This window comes from Malus domestica, chromosome 01 (genome assembly GCF_042453785.1).
Source record: "Malus domestica chromosome 01, GDT2T_hap1".
NCBI classification, from domain to species: domain Eukaryota; kingdom Viridiplantae; phylum Streptophyta; class Magnoliopsida; order Rosales; family Rosaceae; genus Malus; species Malus domestica.
The window spans coordinates 21,330,303-21,345,474 of NC_091661.1; the positions used below are offsets into that span (position 1 = coordinate 21,330,303).

A 15,172-nucleotide genomic window follows, 5' to 3' on the forward strand; every position below is an offset into this window, starting at 1 on the left:
AATCGAAAGAATCAAAAGAATAGTGTTTCAATTTTGAATGGCGGAATAACAGAAAAGTTAAAAATAAATAAATAAATAAAGAGTTGGTAATTCACATCAAGTTGACCATTGATCATATCAACTGTGGAGTGAAGAAATCACTTAAAAAAAATCTTAATTATTTTTTTTTAGTAATGACAATCCACCAAAATTTGTGTTCTTAACCTTTCTTGCTGCTGCTGTTCTTGTTGCTGCTGCTTTGAAGCAAACACAAACTTGGTTTCTCTGTGGTGATCATCTTCTGAAGGTGCTGGAAGGTTGAGATCCAAATCCAAATTCAACATGCTTTTCTGCTTCTTCATGGGCAGCTGTGGTTGCTGCTGTTGTTGCTGTTGATGAGATTCAAAGGCCGCTGAGACTGGCGGAGGCGTCAACGACAAGGTTGTGTTGGTGGCTCCAGTCGGCCCCCTGTGGCGCCTCATGTGGCCGCCCAAGGCCTGTCCGGATGTGAATTCCGCGCTGCAAATTGAGCACTCGTGGATTTTAGAAGAGGACTTGTTGGAGCTCAAAACCAAACCCCTGTTGCTCAAATGGAGAGAAAGTGGAGATGAAGATGTCTTGATGTTGTTGTTGTGGAAAATGTTGTTCTTAAACAATTGCGTGTCTTGATCTTCATCCGACGGCGGCAATAGCCCAATTCCAACGTGTTTGTTTTTGTGATCGTCTCCTATATTCGCCTTCGGCTTCTTGTGACTCGCCCTGTGACCCCCTAATGCTTGGAAAGAAGGGAACGTTCTGTTACAAGTCTTGCATTCATACACATAATACCCAGCCGCCCCCGCCACCTTGCCCGCCGGGGCAGTTGTTGCTTCCAAGAATCTTCGACTACTTGTAGTAATATGATCGTTGTGGGGTTGGTGGTGGTGATCGGGGGAGGAAGAAGCCGCCCGGGATTGGCCTTGCGCCAAAAGAATTAGGCAGTTTGCCATGTCCTCCTCTTCTGATGTGGTGCTGTCTTGGAATATTTCAGCTGATGTGGTGGGGGACAAGTTGGTACTATTGATGCAATCGTTGTTATTTTCGCCGCCATCACCACCTCCACGGTCGCCAACGCCACCCTCCGGGGAAGATGAGTTTCTTGGGATGGCAAAAGGGATTGGGGATTGGGGCCTCAGGCGTTTTGTGCGCTTACCCTTCATAATATTAATATTGTTGTTATGTTGTTCCTTGCACCCCAAAATCATGACTTCCTCTTGATGATGACGATCACCACCTGCTGCTTCCATGGCTGGTTCCTCCTCGTCTACCTTCAAGAGACTTGGGAATTAGTGCTTAGAGAGAGAGAGAGAGAGAGAAGAGAGAGAAAAAAGAGAGATTTAATTGGTAGGGGTGGAAGGAAGAAGAGAAGACTGTTATTGTATTATATATATAGTGAATATTGACATGTTGGAGGAAGTCACAATTACAAGGCCATACCCCAACACAACAGTAACTGTGAATTTAGTCTCCCCAATCTTTTGTTGAGCTTCCAAGGTATTTATAAAGGGAAACGATTTATACAAACCTCTTTTCTTCTTGTACGTTCCCGTTTTGTTTTGTTTTTTAATTCCTTATTGACTTAATCAATCTCATGGTCAGGAAAAAGAAACAGGGATGTGCATAAGGAGAAAGCGGGTATACAAAAGTCATTTTCGTTTATAAAATTGAAATTGTTTTTAGAAATTGAAAAACCAACAAATAATTTTAGAGAGTGAGGTTTTAGTAAATGTATGTGGGATAGATAGAGATTTAAGGCAGGGAAAGCCAAAAACAAAAACCAGATGTAACGGAAAAGAGTTGCAAATTTAGAGAAGTGAGGTTGTTAAACGCAAAGTCCGTTTCATGCTCTCTTTCTCACACTTTGCCAACCACGCATTACTTCTTCACCAATTGCAAATTTGCAAACACAAAAACAAACAAACCAAAGCTAATGAGGTTCCACCATATACATTACCATGCACCTTCATAATCTAACCTACTCTCACCTCCAAAGCGCGTGTTCTTCATCTTCCAATTTCCCAACACACACTACGAAGTAATTGCCACCTAGGTAATTAAGCTCTTCACTCAAACAATCAACTTGTACTAGTCCCACAAATTAGGTGCAAAGTCTAAGATTGTATTAAACTACTAATTAATAAGTGTCCTCAACTTGTTGATTGAGATTTAAGGAAGTATGGCTTTTTAAATCACTTACCAACTATACCAAATGTATGTTTTTGGCATTTCCTTTCAGTTAGATGTTAATTAATTAATTATTGTTATGTAATCCTAATTTGAAATAAAGACAGTTAATCCTTGATTCCTAAAAATTAACCAAGTTAGGTTAGGTAGTCAAGACTTGAATATATACATTTGAGTTGATTGTGTTATATTTTTTTTTTTACTCAATAAAAATAATTTAAAGAGAAAATAAACTTAACGATATGGTATCTCACTGAGTATTTATTTTTCTTTTTTCTTTTTTTTTTTATGTAGAGGAACCATATCACCTATATGTAGCATATCATAGCATTTATTCAACAAGTTAAGAAGATCAATACCTGAAAATGAAGGAGAACGAGAGTTAATTATATTGTCTCCTTTAATAAAGTAAGAATAAGTGTTCTATTAATGAAACTTGCATATGTATTGTAATATTTAATGACAAATAACGCATGCAAGTAAAATTTAAGCGATTTGTCCAAATATGTGTAAGCACACTACAAGTCTAAAACGCTTGAAAATGGAATTTCACATAACATAGTACTATGTTCTTTGTGTTTTATTGATCAAAGTTGAAAAGGAGTGGTGTTTGAGCCTAGAGCTTTGTTAGGCGCGTGTGAGTTTACACTCCCACACTTGCTACTAACACGTCTTGTTGAATATACAGCAAAATACAGGCTGCAGTTCCACATGTACATGTGTACATGTTATTTTAGTATTGAGAGAGAGAGAGAGAGAGAGAGAGAGAGAGAGAGAGGGAGAGGATTGGAATTTACAAAGTGTGTTGAAGGGAAGCAAGCAAAGCAAAGGCAAAGGCTGAAAGGCAAAGCCCCATTACTTTGCCTCAACGATTTGTGTAGAGACGATGATTGGAGTGCAAGCCTGGAACCACGGAATCTGCGGTGCTCCCCTCACTCCCACTCCTCTCAACATTTTACCTTATATATATATATATATATATTCTTGTATTTTAATCTATAATTTCTATTATCTATTCTATGTATGACAGTTTATGTTGTCAAGTGTTGTCATGCTTGCACGACCACACATTACATGCAATTTTTGAGTGTCTTCTTAATTTATTTTTGTTGGTTGTGAAAACAAAAACTTGGTTACACCAGTTTTATACACTGATTTATCGTCACATAATGTGAGAGAAAGACACAACCGATGTATGAAACGAGAATATGAGAGTTTTTCTCGCATTTTGGGACTAAATTTAGCGACTTGTAATTTAACTCTCCTATATTTAAGGATTTTCTTTTCCTTTTTTTAAGAGAAATTACATCCAACTAAATTTGGATTCCTCTAAATTCATGCTTCATGATGATCAAGATCTATGGGACAATTATATGACAACAGAGATATATGGTACATCATTTTTGTCATACTTACAACTCAACCACTAAATATGTACTGTATTAGTGATCAATCAAGAATGGAAATTTCTCAATCACCATTCAAGATAAATATGCACATTTTACCTTAAATGCCAATGAATCTCTTGATTTTCTGTGCCATGTAATAGTTTAATATCACCCCTAGCTTGAGAAATTTTCAATGCCTGGAATAAGGGGTGATACGCCATACGTTATTATACAAGTGGAAAATTTTTATTCAAGTGTCCCTCCATTTGTATAATAATGTATAGCGTGTGTGTCTGTACTCCGAGCACACTAAAAAAAAAACTCTCCCAACTTTTAGGCAACATCGTCACCCATCTTCTTTGGTTCAATTGTTTTGGTTAAGTTTTGAGCATTGTTTGACTCTTCTATGTGATAGGGTTCATAAATTGAAAATTAGTCTACCAATATGTGAAACTAATTGTTCAAATTATATGGGACGAATTTCGTACACACATTTTAAAGAGTAATGTTAGAAATATCATATATTTATATCACATTTGTGTATTATCTGATGTGGCAAGTAATGCATACAACTAATAATATCTAACGAGATCAAGTCATTAATTGATGTGTCATGCATACATCACTTGACACATTAAATAATACGTGATACAAAAATGCGTACTCCCTAATAGCTCATTAGAGTCATTATACAAGTAGTCATGCATGTATGTTCCATCTGTTTTTAGTTGAAATTTGAAATACTTTAGATTGCCTTAAATATCAGTTTTCTTTTTTGGGAAAAGCCTTAAATATCAGTTTTCAAGTCATTAAAAATATATATAAATCCAACAAATAAAAATGTCACTAAAATAAAGGAGGAAAATTAATAAAACAAGATGCCTTTTTATTTTCCTCGTTTTCCCTTTCTTTCGATTTCATGGGTTTTGACTTATACAATTCATGCCACCATGTGCGAGGCAGTGAGTGTGATGTCTCGTAGCCTAAATCCTCGTTATATATACCAAGCCAAAGATTAAAGAAAATGATTTATATGTCTTTGGTTGAATAATAAATTATTTTCCAAAAAAAAAAAATTAATATGTATTTTGTTTAAAATAGAGTAATTTTGCTCTTAAATACAAGTAGCACGAAATATAAATATTTTTGGAGTTAAGGGTAAGCTGGTTTGTTTCTCAAACTGCACTTCATGATAAAATTAATTAATGGAAACTAAACAATGCTGCTAAATTTTAAATTTTCTTTTATCCAACAAAATATGAATTTTAAAACGTAGTAATTTGGATAAGTATCTTTGTGAGTATTATTAGGAACACTATTTGTTTGTAATCAATCAGTTCTTGTGTGCTGTTGACCCTGCAGCAGCCAGTCATATTCCCCAAGTACTAAGCCCGTTTCTATGATTATCAACTAATTAATCCTGTTCTGCATATATTCTATGTATAAGCTGATCATCATTGAGGTTCACTTAAAAATATTGAAATGGATGGAAATAATTATTAACAAACCTTATTTTAAATGGTTACTAATAAGAAAGAAAAATTAAACAGAAGTTATATGTTAAAGTGCTGAAGTCATTGAAATTGTGCACCAGAATTATGACACAGCTTATCTTTGGGATGAACATCTCTTCTTAGTGGCGAACTACTACTTGAAGTTGTTCAAGTTATAAATATAGCGTATGCACTTTTATTAGTACGTATTCGAGTACCCTTATTTTTTAGGGAACTTTAACGAAAAGCTCCCGGTACTGTTCATTTTAACGAAAAACCATATTTTTACACTAAAAAGTCAATTATGGTACTATTCATTTTACCCTTTATTTTGTCCTTATCATTAAAACTCAAAGTTTTCAAGCCATTTTCATTAGTTTTCCTTATTTTTTAATACCAGATATATGAGGGAAAGACAATTGAACTTGGGATTGGTGTATGGTCGGGTGAATGCTCTTAATCATCTAAGCCATTATTCAGTTAAAAAGCATTGTTTGATTGAATGAATTAGGTTTAAGAATGTATATGTTTTTTATTGCATAACGTTTAAGAATGTATATATTTTTTAAGGTAATAAGTATTTCATTAATTAAATAAACCGAATTCCATCATAGTTCTTTGTCAGGCGAACAAACAAACAATGAAACCACAACTAAAACAAAGGAAAAAAAAACGTCACAACACAAAATAAACTCTTCAAAGGTACGATTCCTCAATTATGGGAGACTTGCACTTAACCAACCAGAAAGATAAGCTTAGAAGGCCTTAGCCCTACAAGCTGAACCAAACACCGTCAAGACACACAAGGTAAATATTATACCCTCACCTGAAGACTTTGCGACAAGAAAGCGTGATTGTGGATCCCTGAAAGCACTAAGGAAAGACGGGACCAACTTTGGTGATCTTGCAATCGTCGACAAAACCCTGTTATGAGTCAACTCCAACAAAAGTTGAGCTTCCTCCACATAATCCTTGCCAAGCATGCAAACCACAAAAATCACCACCTCAGATTTGGCTCGCTTTAAGATTCGGGTTCATGCCAGGGCGCTCAACCATGGAGGCAATCTATCTCTTACGAAGATTGATGGAAAGATATAGAGATGGGAAAAAGGATTTACACATGGTCTTTATAGATTTGGAAAAAGCGTATGATAGGGTCCCAAGAGACATTCTTTGGAGGATTTTAGAGAAGAAAGGAGTACGAGTAGCATATATCCAAGCTATAAAGGATATGTATGAAGGAGCAAAGACTGCCGTAAGAACTCATGAAGGACAAACCGAAAGCTTCCCCATAACTGTAGGATTACATCAAGGCTCATCCTTAAGTCCTTACCTTTTTGCGTTGGTAATGGATGAGTTAACAGGACATATTCAAGATGATATTCCTTGGTGTATGCTTTTCGCAGACGATATAGTGTTGATAGATGAAACTCAGGAAGGGGTAAATGCGAAGCTTAACCTTTGGAGAGAAGTGTTGGAATCTAAAGGTCTTCGCCTAAGCTGATCAAAGACAGAATATATGGAGTGCAAGTTCAGTGCAAATGGAGGCCAAAATGAGTTAGGGGTAAGGATCGGAGATCAGAAAATACCAAAGAGCGACCGTTTTCGCTACCTAGGATCTATCTTGCAAAAGAACGGAGAATTAGATGGAGATCTCAACCATAGAATACAAGCTGGATGGATGAAGTGGAAGAGTGCATCCGGCGTGTTGTGTGATCGTCGTATGCCACTGAAGCTTAAGGGAAAATTTTATAGGACGGCAATAGGGCCGGCGATGCTGTATGGCACAGAATGTTGGGCGGTGAAGCCTCAACACGTACACAAAATCGGTGTAGCGGAGATGAGGATGCTTCGTTGGATGTGTGGGCACACGATAAAGGATAAGATTAGGAATGAGGATATCCGAGGTAAAGTAGGAGTACCCGAAATTGAAGGAAAACTGAGAGAAAATCAGTTACGGTGGTTTGGACATGTGCAAAGAAGGCCTACTGACGCTCCGGTTAGAAGATGCGACTACGGGACAGAGGTTCAGGGCCGAAGGGGTAGAGAAAGACCTAGGAAAACTTTGGAAGAGACTCTAAGAAAAGACTTAGAGTACTTGGATCTAACGGAGGACATGACATAGGATCGAGCACAATGGCGTTCTAAGATTCATATAGCCGACCCGACTCAGTGACTTGGATTTTTCAAGTCTCCAATCGAGAAGTTTTCCCCACTCGGGAAATTAAGGGAACACTACCTCAACCTACATGCTCCACTCACAAAGCTTCAACATACAAGCTTCAACAAAAGAAAAATTCAAAGAACTTAGTGAAGAAGGCTTTGGTGTATTTAACACAATACGTTGAAATGAAACAAAGCTTATTTATTGATATCTCTAAGAAGTTACAAATATGTACATATACACGAGTCAAAATAAACAAACAAGAGGGAGTCTTCACAAAGGTTGCTTAGGAAAAGTCTCAGCAGTCGGCAGAGCCCCAGAAAGAGAAGGCACCGGAGGGGGATCATTCGGAGCCTCAGTACTGGATAACACCCTAGAAGGAGGAGGCATCGGAGGTTGATCATTTGGAGCTTCATTACGCGGTACAGCCCCAGAAGACGAAGGCAATAAATGCCTTTGGAACAAACCCACAAACCTCTGATGATCATGTAAAATCTAACCATCAGATTCCTTCATCTGGTCAAGCTTCCTCTTCATGTTTGTAGCATAGTCATGTGCGAGCCGGTGCAACTGTTTATTCTCATGCTTGAGCCCTCTAATATCCTGTTTGAGACTCATCACTTCAGCCGCCAATGATTCAACTTGGCGGGTTCGAGCAAATAGGCGTTGGGCCATATTAGACACAGAACCTGCACACTAAACACTGAGAGCCAGAGAATCCTTAACAGCCAACTCATCAGACCGTTTGGAAAGTAGTCTGTTATCTTTGGGAGTGAGAAGGTTCCTGGCCACCACCGCAGCGGTCATATCATTCTTCATCACAGAATCCCCAACGGTAAGAGGACCAGTAGGGGATAAGAAGGATGGGCGCCATATGTTGTCTGGAGAAGGCGTGGCTGCCTCTTCAACAAGGTTAAAGTCAAAACGACGGTCAGAGGGGCCAGACATTTTCAAAGGTGTTGAAGAGAAAAGAGATCGGTCAAATCAAGATCTTAGAAATGCAAGAATGGAGCTTCTACTGGTGGAGATTCAAGTGTGCTTTGGAACTTAATACCAGCCTCTATAAAAATCTGCACTCGATGGAGCTTCAGAAATCGAAGAGGCGTCTGCTCAGAAATCGAAAAGGCGTTTGCTTTCTCAAAAGCTGGGCTGCTCAGAGACCACGAGGGCCGATCTCAGGAATCGAAGAGGCGTTTGCTTTCTCAAAAGCTGGGCTGCTCAAAGACCACGAAGGTCGCTCGTAGAAATCGAAAAGGCTCTTGCTTTCTCAAAAGCTGGGCTGCTCAGAGACCACGAGGGCCGATCTCAGAAATCGAAGAGGCACCGGCTTTTTCAGCCTTGTCAGCACCTGTCACATGCACACTCAACTTTGCGGAAATTACGGGCATTCTGTCGAAGATTTCTAGTGAAGTAGAAAGCACGTGAATGTTACTGTTCAATCATTCACTTTCCACACGCAACATCAGCTCACGGGTACCACAGATAACTTTTCCAAAAATCTCTGACAAAGTTTAGACACGTGAAGCTTGCAGCTCCCATTACATCGCTATGACCAAGAAGGGTAAAAGAATAGCAAAGAAACAGCACTAACAAAGTTTAGACACATAAATTTTGAAGGTCTAGCTACCATATTATTACCCACAAGGGTAAAGGAACAGGACCACTGCTGGATAATTGGAAAGTTCATGTGGGTCAACCTCTGTGCTCCGTGGCAAAGTAGACTAGCAAACAGGCCTAACCTTTACTCACATTCGAGAAAACACTCCCAACAAGATTGTTTGCTTCAAGATCGAAGAGGCACCGTCCTCCGAATCTCGAGAGCCAGACTCCCAACATGATTACTTTCTCAAAAAGTGACGAGACACCGCTATCCGAATCTCGAGAGCCAGACTCCTAGCAGGATTGCTTTCTCAAAAATTGAAGAGGCATCGTTATCTGAATCTCGAGAGACAGATCCCCGACAGGATTGCTTGTTCGAAAACCGAAGAGGCACCGCTTTCTCAACTTCGAGAGCCCCTTAGATAAAGCTTGTCTGTAATCCTCACACCGTTTTCTCAACTTCGAGAGCCAAATCTCCTTGGATAAAGCTTGTCTGTAATCTTCACACGTAACATCAGCTTTCCAGATACCACAGACCACTTTTTCAAAGTGCTCTGACAGAGTTAAAACACGTGAAGCTGGCAGCTCCCACTACCGTGCTATGACCAAGCAGGGTAAAAGAATAGTATTACTCCTTCTTGTCATGGAGACTCCTATATATGTCGACATTCATCCTCAACGGACAGGCAGACCTGCAAAAATGCTCAACCCTTCCTCATATCTGAGAGGGCACTCCCAACGAAGCCTCTCGAAATACTCAGCTTTCTTTCCCCCCGAGAATACCTCTGCAAACAAGCTACACCAGAGCAAGAATATCTCATGTCATCAGGGTTAAAAGCAAGAGTATCCCATATCATGCTTTTTCCCTGTCTTTTCCTTTGGCCTTGTTCTTACTTGCAAGACAAGGAGAAAGAGAGCAATCAGTCAGCACTTGGAATCAAGCTTCCAGTCCGGAACTGACTGCCTGGAACCCCATTGCTCTCGAGTACTCATCTTCAACATCTTATGCTTCCCGAGAAGATACCACATCTGCCTGATGAACAAATAGGGAAAGTGAGAAGGATACAAGGAAGCATGTGGAGACAAGCGCAACAGAACACGTGCCGATACATCCACTACTTTGTCAACAGCAAAAGTATCCCATATCAGCAGGGTCGAATGTACTCTAGATTTGATGGACTTGTTTTGACCCTCAAATTCTTCAGTCGGCCTTATACTCTGGCGGAAACAAGAAAACCCTCCAGCCCAGTTCAAGAATAAGCCTGTGGAAAGTTACTTCTTCAAAAGCAAAAGTATCTCATATCACCTTTTCTCATTTTCTTCTCTTTATCCTTCATGCTACCTGCAAGATAAGGAGAAGAATAACAATCAGCCGGAACTCGAAATCAAACTTCTGATCTGGGACTGATTGCTTGGAGCTCTGATTGCTTACCTTGTCTGTCACCTCTTTCAGCAGATCCCCTAGCTCGGCGACTTGGGGGACTCCTACTACATGGTTTGTATCGCGCTTGACCAAGCCTGAAACTACAAGTAAGCGTCAAGTGAAATTGATACATTACCTTGTGCATCTCCACCAGTTAAAGATACCACCCCTGGAGGGAGGAAGAGTACTTCCAAAGAAGATGCCACATCTACCTATGAGACAGATAAGGCAAGTGTAGACAATACCACACTTCGGTACTTAAAAGTTTCGTGATTACGAGATCATTCTTCCACAATATTTCCTAATGTCATTTGTACTAAATCATTCACTTGTACTCACTAAAGGAGAGCTTGAACCTATATACTGTGTAAACCCTTCACAATTAATGAGAACTCCTTTACTCCGTGGACGTAGCCAATCTGGGTGAACCACGTACATCTTGTGTTTGCTTCCTGTCTCTATCCATTTACATACTTATCCACACTAATGACCGGAGCAATCTAGCGAAGATCACAAACTTAATATTTAAGATGATATTCTTTGGTGTATGCTTTTCGCAAACGATATAGTGTTGATAGATGAAACGCAGGAAGGGGTAAACGCGAAGCTTAACCTTTGGAGAGAAGTGTTGGAATCTAAAGGTCTTCGCCTAAGCCGATCAAAGACAGAATATATGAAGTGCAAGTTCAGTGCAAACGGAGGCCAAAATGAGTTAGGGTGAGGATCGGAGATCAGGAAATACCAAAGAGCGACCGTTTTCGCTACCTAGGATCTATCTTGCAAAAGAACGGAGAATTTGATGGAGATCTCACCCATAGAATACAAGCTGGATGGATGAAGTGGAAAAGTGCATCCGACGTGTTGTGTGACCGTCGTAGGCCACTGAAGCTCAAGGGAAAATTTTATAGGATGGCAATAAGGCCGGCAATGCTGTATGGCATAGAATGTTGGGCGGTGAAGCATCAACACGTAGGTGTAGTGGAGATGAGGATGCTTCGTTGGATGTGTGGGCACACGAGAAATGATAAGATTAGGAATGAGGATATCCGAGGTAAAGTATGAGTAGCCGAAATTGAAGGAAAGAGGAGAGAAAATCGGTTACGGTGGTTTGGACATGTGCAAAGAAGGCCTACTAACGCTCCGGTTCGAAGATGTGACCACGGGACAGAGGTTCAGGGCCGAAGGGGTAGAGGAAGACCTAGGAAAACTTTGGAAGAGACCCTAAGAAAAGACTTAGAGTACTTGGATCTAACGGAGGACATGACACAAAACCGAGCGCAATGGCGTTCTAGGATTCGTATAGCCGACCCCACTTAGTGGGAAAAGGCTTTGTTGTTGTTGTTGTTGTAAGATTCGGGGTAGAGCAATAAGTCACAACCGTTACAAAACTCTCCTCCTCAAAAAGAGAGAATGACCACAACCACAAAGGCCCTCCTTGACAAAGCTAGATAGCAACCACTACCAAAAACAAAAACATAAAAAAAGAGAAGGAAGGAATCAAGAAGGATTGTCACCGACCCCAAAACCAAAGACTGGAGTCAACATCAGTAGGTTTTTCTTTGGTCTTTTTTTCTCCTATAGCGGCTAGGGTTTGTCTCAGCCGCCTACCCCCGAAAATTTTACCGTTTAAGAACGTATAATAACTAATGTATTTGTTGGGGGATACTTCAAATTAAGGAGCGTAAGAGTTAGAGAAATGAAGAAGGTGAAAGTTCAACTTTTAACTTTGAATTGCATTTTATTATCAACGTTTGCATTTTATTATCAACGTGTACACAAAATCAATAGAACTTTTGACCCTTCCATTTGTAGATACATGCACAAACGTCTTCCCTTAATTTCACTTTGGCAATTGGATTGGCCAAGCCAAGTTATGCATATGCTCAAAACTACCAATACATTAATTGAAATTTCAAAAAATGGAAAATATTGTTGTATTAATACGACTACTTTCCTTAAGTATTGGTTTAGAAACTAATATGACAATTATGTATTCATGCAATGAGTACAATAGTACTTCTCCCCCATACATACACATACATACATTATACATACATATATATATATATATATGCATGTATATATGTACAATATCCACAAAATCTACTTTATTAATAGATAATTAATTAATGAAAGTAATATTATTACCGTATATGTCAAGATGCAAAGCATCAAGGTAGGTTTGTTAAGTTATAATTTATTAATTAATGCTTGGCTTGAAGAGTTATCTGGGTGTTGTAACATCCCACATTGCCGAGAGGAGTGGATCATGTAAGCCTTATATGTATATTCTCATCTCTACCTAACACGAGACCTTTTGAGAACTCACTGGCTTCAGGTTTCATCTTAACTCCGAAGTTAAGCAAGTTTGCGCGAGAGCAATCCCATGATGGGTGACCCACTGGGAAGTTCTCGTGTGAGTTCCCAGAAACAAAACCGTGAAGGCATGGTCAGGACCCAAAACGGACAATATCGTGCTACGGTGGAGTCAAGCCCAGGATGTGGAAACAAAACCGTGAAGGCATGGTCAGGGCCCAAAACAGACAATATCGTGCTACGGTGGAGTCGAGCCCGGGATGTGGTGGGGGCCTGTGACAATTTGGTATTGGAGCCAATCCCTGGCCGGAAATGTGCCGACGAGGACGTTGGGCCCCTAAGAGGGATGGATTGTAACATCTCACATCGCCCAGGGGAGTGGATATTCTCATCTCTACCTAGCACGAGGCATTTTAGGAGCTCACTGGCTTCGGGTTCCATTGGAACTCCGAAGTTAAGCGAGTTCGCGCGAGAGCAATCCCATGATGGGTGACCCATTGGGAAGTTCTCGTATGAGTTCCTAGAAACAAAACCGTGAGGGCGTGGTCGGGGCCTAAAGCGAACAACACCGTAATCGAGTCGGAGATGTGGTGGGAGCCCGGACCAGGATGTGACAGGTGTGGTGTGGATAATATACGTTGTGTCCGGCACGTAAGATTCCAAAAACCAGCCTAAGACGAAATTTAAATGTAAAGATGAGAGTAGGGTTTGGTCCTTGGAGAAGCAAGGGATCACTTTATTCTGCTGATCATGGGTTCCTCTCATGACTTCATTTTTACGTACTACTACAAGACAAGATAACCATACATATAATAATATCAAATTCAAACCATATATTAAACATACATATGGTTCATATAATAATATTACACTATAGCTAGCTTGGACTAAGAAATTGCTTGCTAAGCAGGGAAATATTAAGCAACTACGCCAGTTAATAACCGAGTTTTCCATTTTTTTATGCTAATATTGTATATGCATACTATCTGTCTGTACTACTTCACAAGTCACCCATGAGAGAGAGAGAGAGAGAGAGAGAGAGAGATTTTGTAACTTGTGAGCCACTCAATGGAACATGTTTGTTGCAACTAAGCAACCCAAAACACCAAAGTAGTTGAATAGGGTTTCAGTGTGTAACAGAATGAATGAGATTGTATATCTATCTAGATATAAACTATTCAGAACACAAGTCGCAAGGTTTTTTTTTTAATTTTTTTTTTCAAAAAATGGATCAATTGGTGACTTCTCCACGACAGTCCATTCTTTCAGAAGCCTGTAAGACTCATGGAGGCATTTCAACCTCACTCTGGCCACCATCGTGCTATTCACCAGTGCCAAGAATCGAACATAGAATGTGCCGTATGTAATACGAGCCTGGAATTCGTCCCCAACTATTGGACCAACCCTGGTGGTTTAGTCACAAGGTTTATTTGCACAAGTCAACTTGGGCAGCAGAAAAACATAAGATTAAGGCTTAGCCCTGGTTTGGTACTGAGGTGCTTTTGAAAAAAGTGGGTATAAAAAAAAGATGGGAGCTTTTTTATGTTTGGTAAACATTCAACTTCAGTTTTTTTTTTCTTCACAATTTTGGGATGAAAAAAAACCAAAAACACAAAGCTGCAAAACCCAGCTTTGAAAAACCGGCTTTTTTTGCTTGCCTAGCTTTTGCTCAAACTGATTTCGCAAGAGGCACTGAGGCCTTTAATGAAATTTTCCAATACCCAAAATGGTCTTTAGCAATTAAATAAATTATACAGTATACCCGTCGACTTCGACGCGGACCCCACCATGTATCTCTTCTGTCATCTCTGACTCTGAGCTTCTTTTGATTTCTGGGACATGAGCGGCGGAAGGCTCGTCGATTTCTGGGCTTTTGTCAAAATTCGGGGCCTCTTCGTTAGATTTCTGGGCTTTTGTCAAAATCTGGGTTGCACAAAGAATGCTAGATTTGCACCCTTCTGCTTGACACCCAAAATCGCAATGGGAAAGCGTCGACGCCTTCACCGCTAACACCGATGGTAAGTCCTGAAATTGGAGTTCATCCATCTTTCGCGAGTCGGTTGATGCGACCCAACCTTCCTTTCCCCATGACCTAGCCTTCCTTAGGATCAGGCAGAGAGAGACAGAGAGAGAGACGAGGGAGAGAGGGAGTGAGCGGTGGAGGATAGAATATACAAAGGTTCTGCAAAAATAAAATAGGGAAAAAGTAAAGAAGAAATGACTCTTAGAGAAAAGAATAGAATAAAAAAATTATAAATATCTTAATAAAAAAAAGGTAAAAGTGCATTCTTCAAAGCTCACAACTGTTTATAAATAGTTTATATAAATCCTATAAATGTCATAATAAAAGAAAAGATAAAAAAAATTTATTATATAATATTCAACATCATATATTTTTTAGTCATTTTACACGGTTGCAGTAGTATTACATAAAAATTTATCAAACACTTTAACACTGTTTTTTTTTTTTTTTTTGCTAAAAGCACTTTTACAAAAAAATTTACCAAACACTCTATTGCTTTATTTCACAGCTGTTTATTCTCGCAGCATAGCAGAAGCAGTTTTTTTTCAAAGCACAACAATACCA

At 39.5% G+C, this 15,172-nt stretch overlaps 1 protein-coding gene across 1 annotated transcript; it reads right to left on the reverse strand.

Annotated features, from left to right (window-relative positions):
- LOC114824000 (zinc finger protein ZAT5-like) lies at window positions 1-1,605 on the reverse strand. The gene is made up of 2 exons (XM_070824699.1): window positions 1,456-1,605; window positions 1-1,286 (listed from the first exon to the last, which is right to left on the reverse strand). Exon 2 carries the CDS (start codon window positions 1,263-1,265, stop codon window positions 168-170), a length of 1,098 nt encoding a protein of 365 aa, XP_070680800.1. The 5' UTR covers window positions 1,266-1,286; window positions 1,456-1,605; the 3' UTR covers window positions 1-167.
- Window positions 1,606-15,172: the final 13,567 nt, after the last annotated feature.

What these genes read in the sequence shown, in the direction of transcription:
- LOC114824000 (XM_070824699.1), bottom strand. Translation starts at nt 1,265, where the DNA reads ATGGAAGCAGCAGGTGGTGATCGTCATCATCAAGAGGAAGTCATGATT.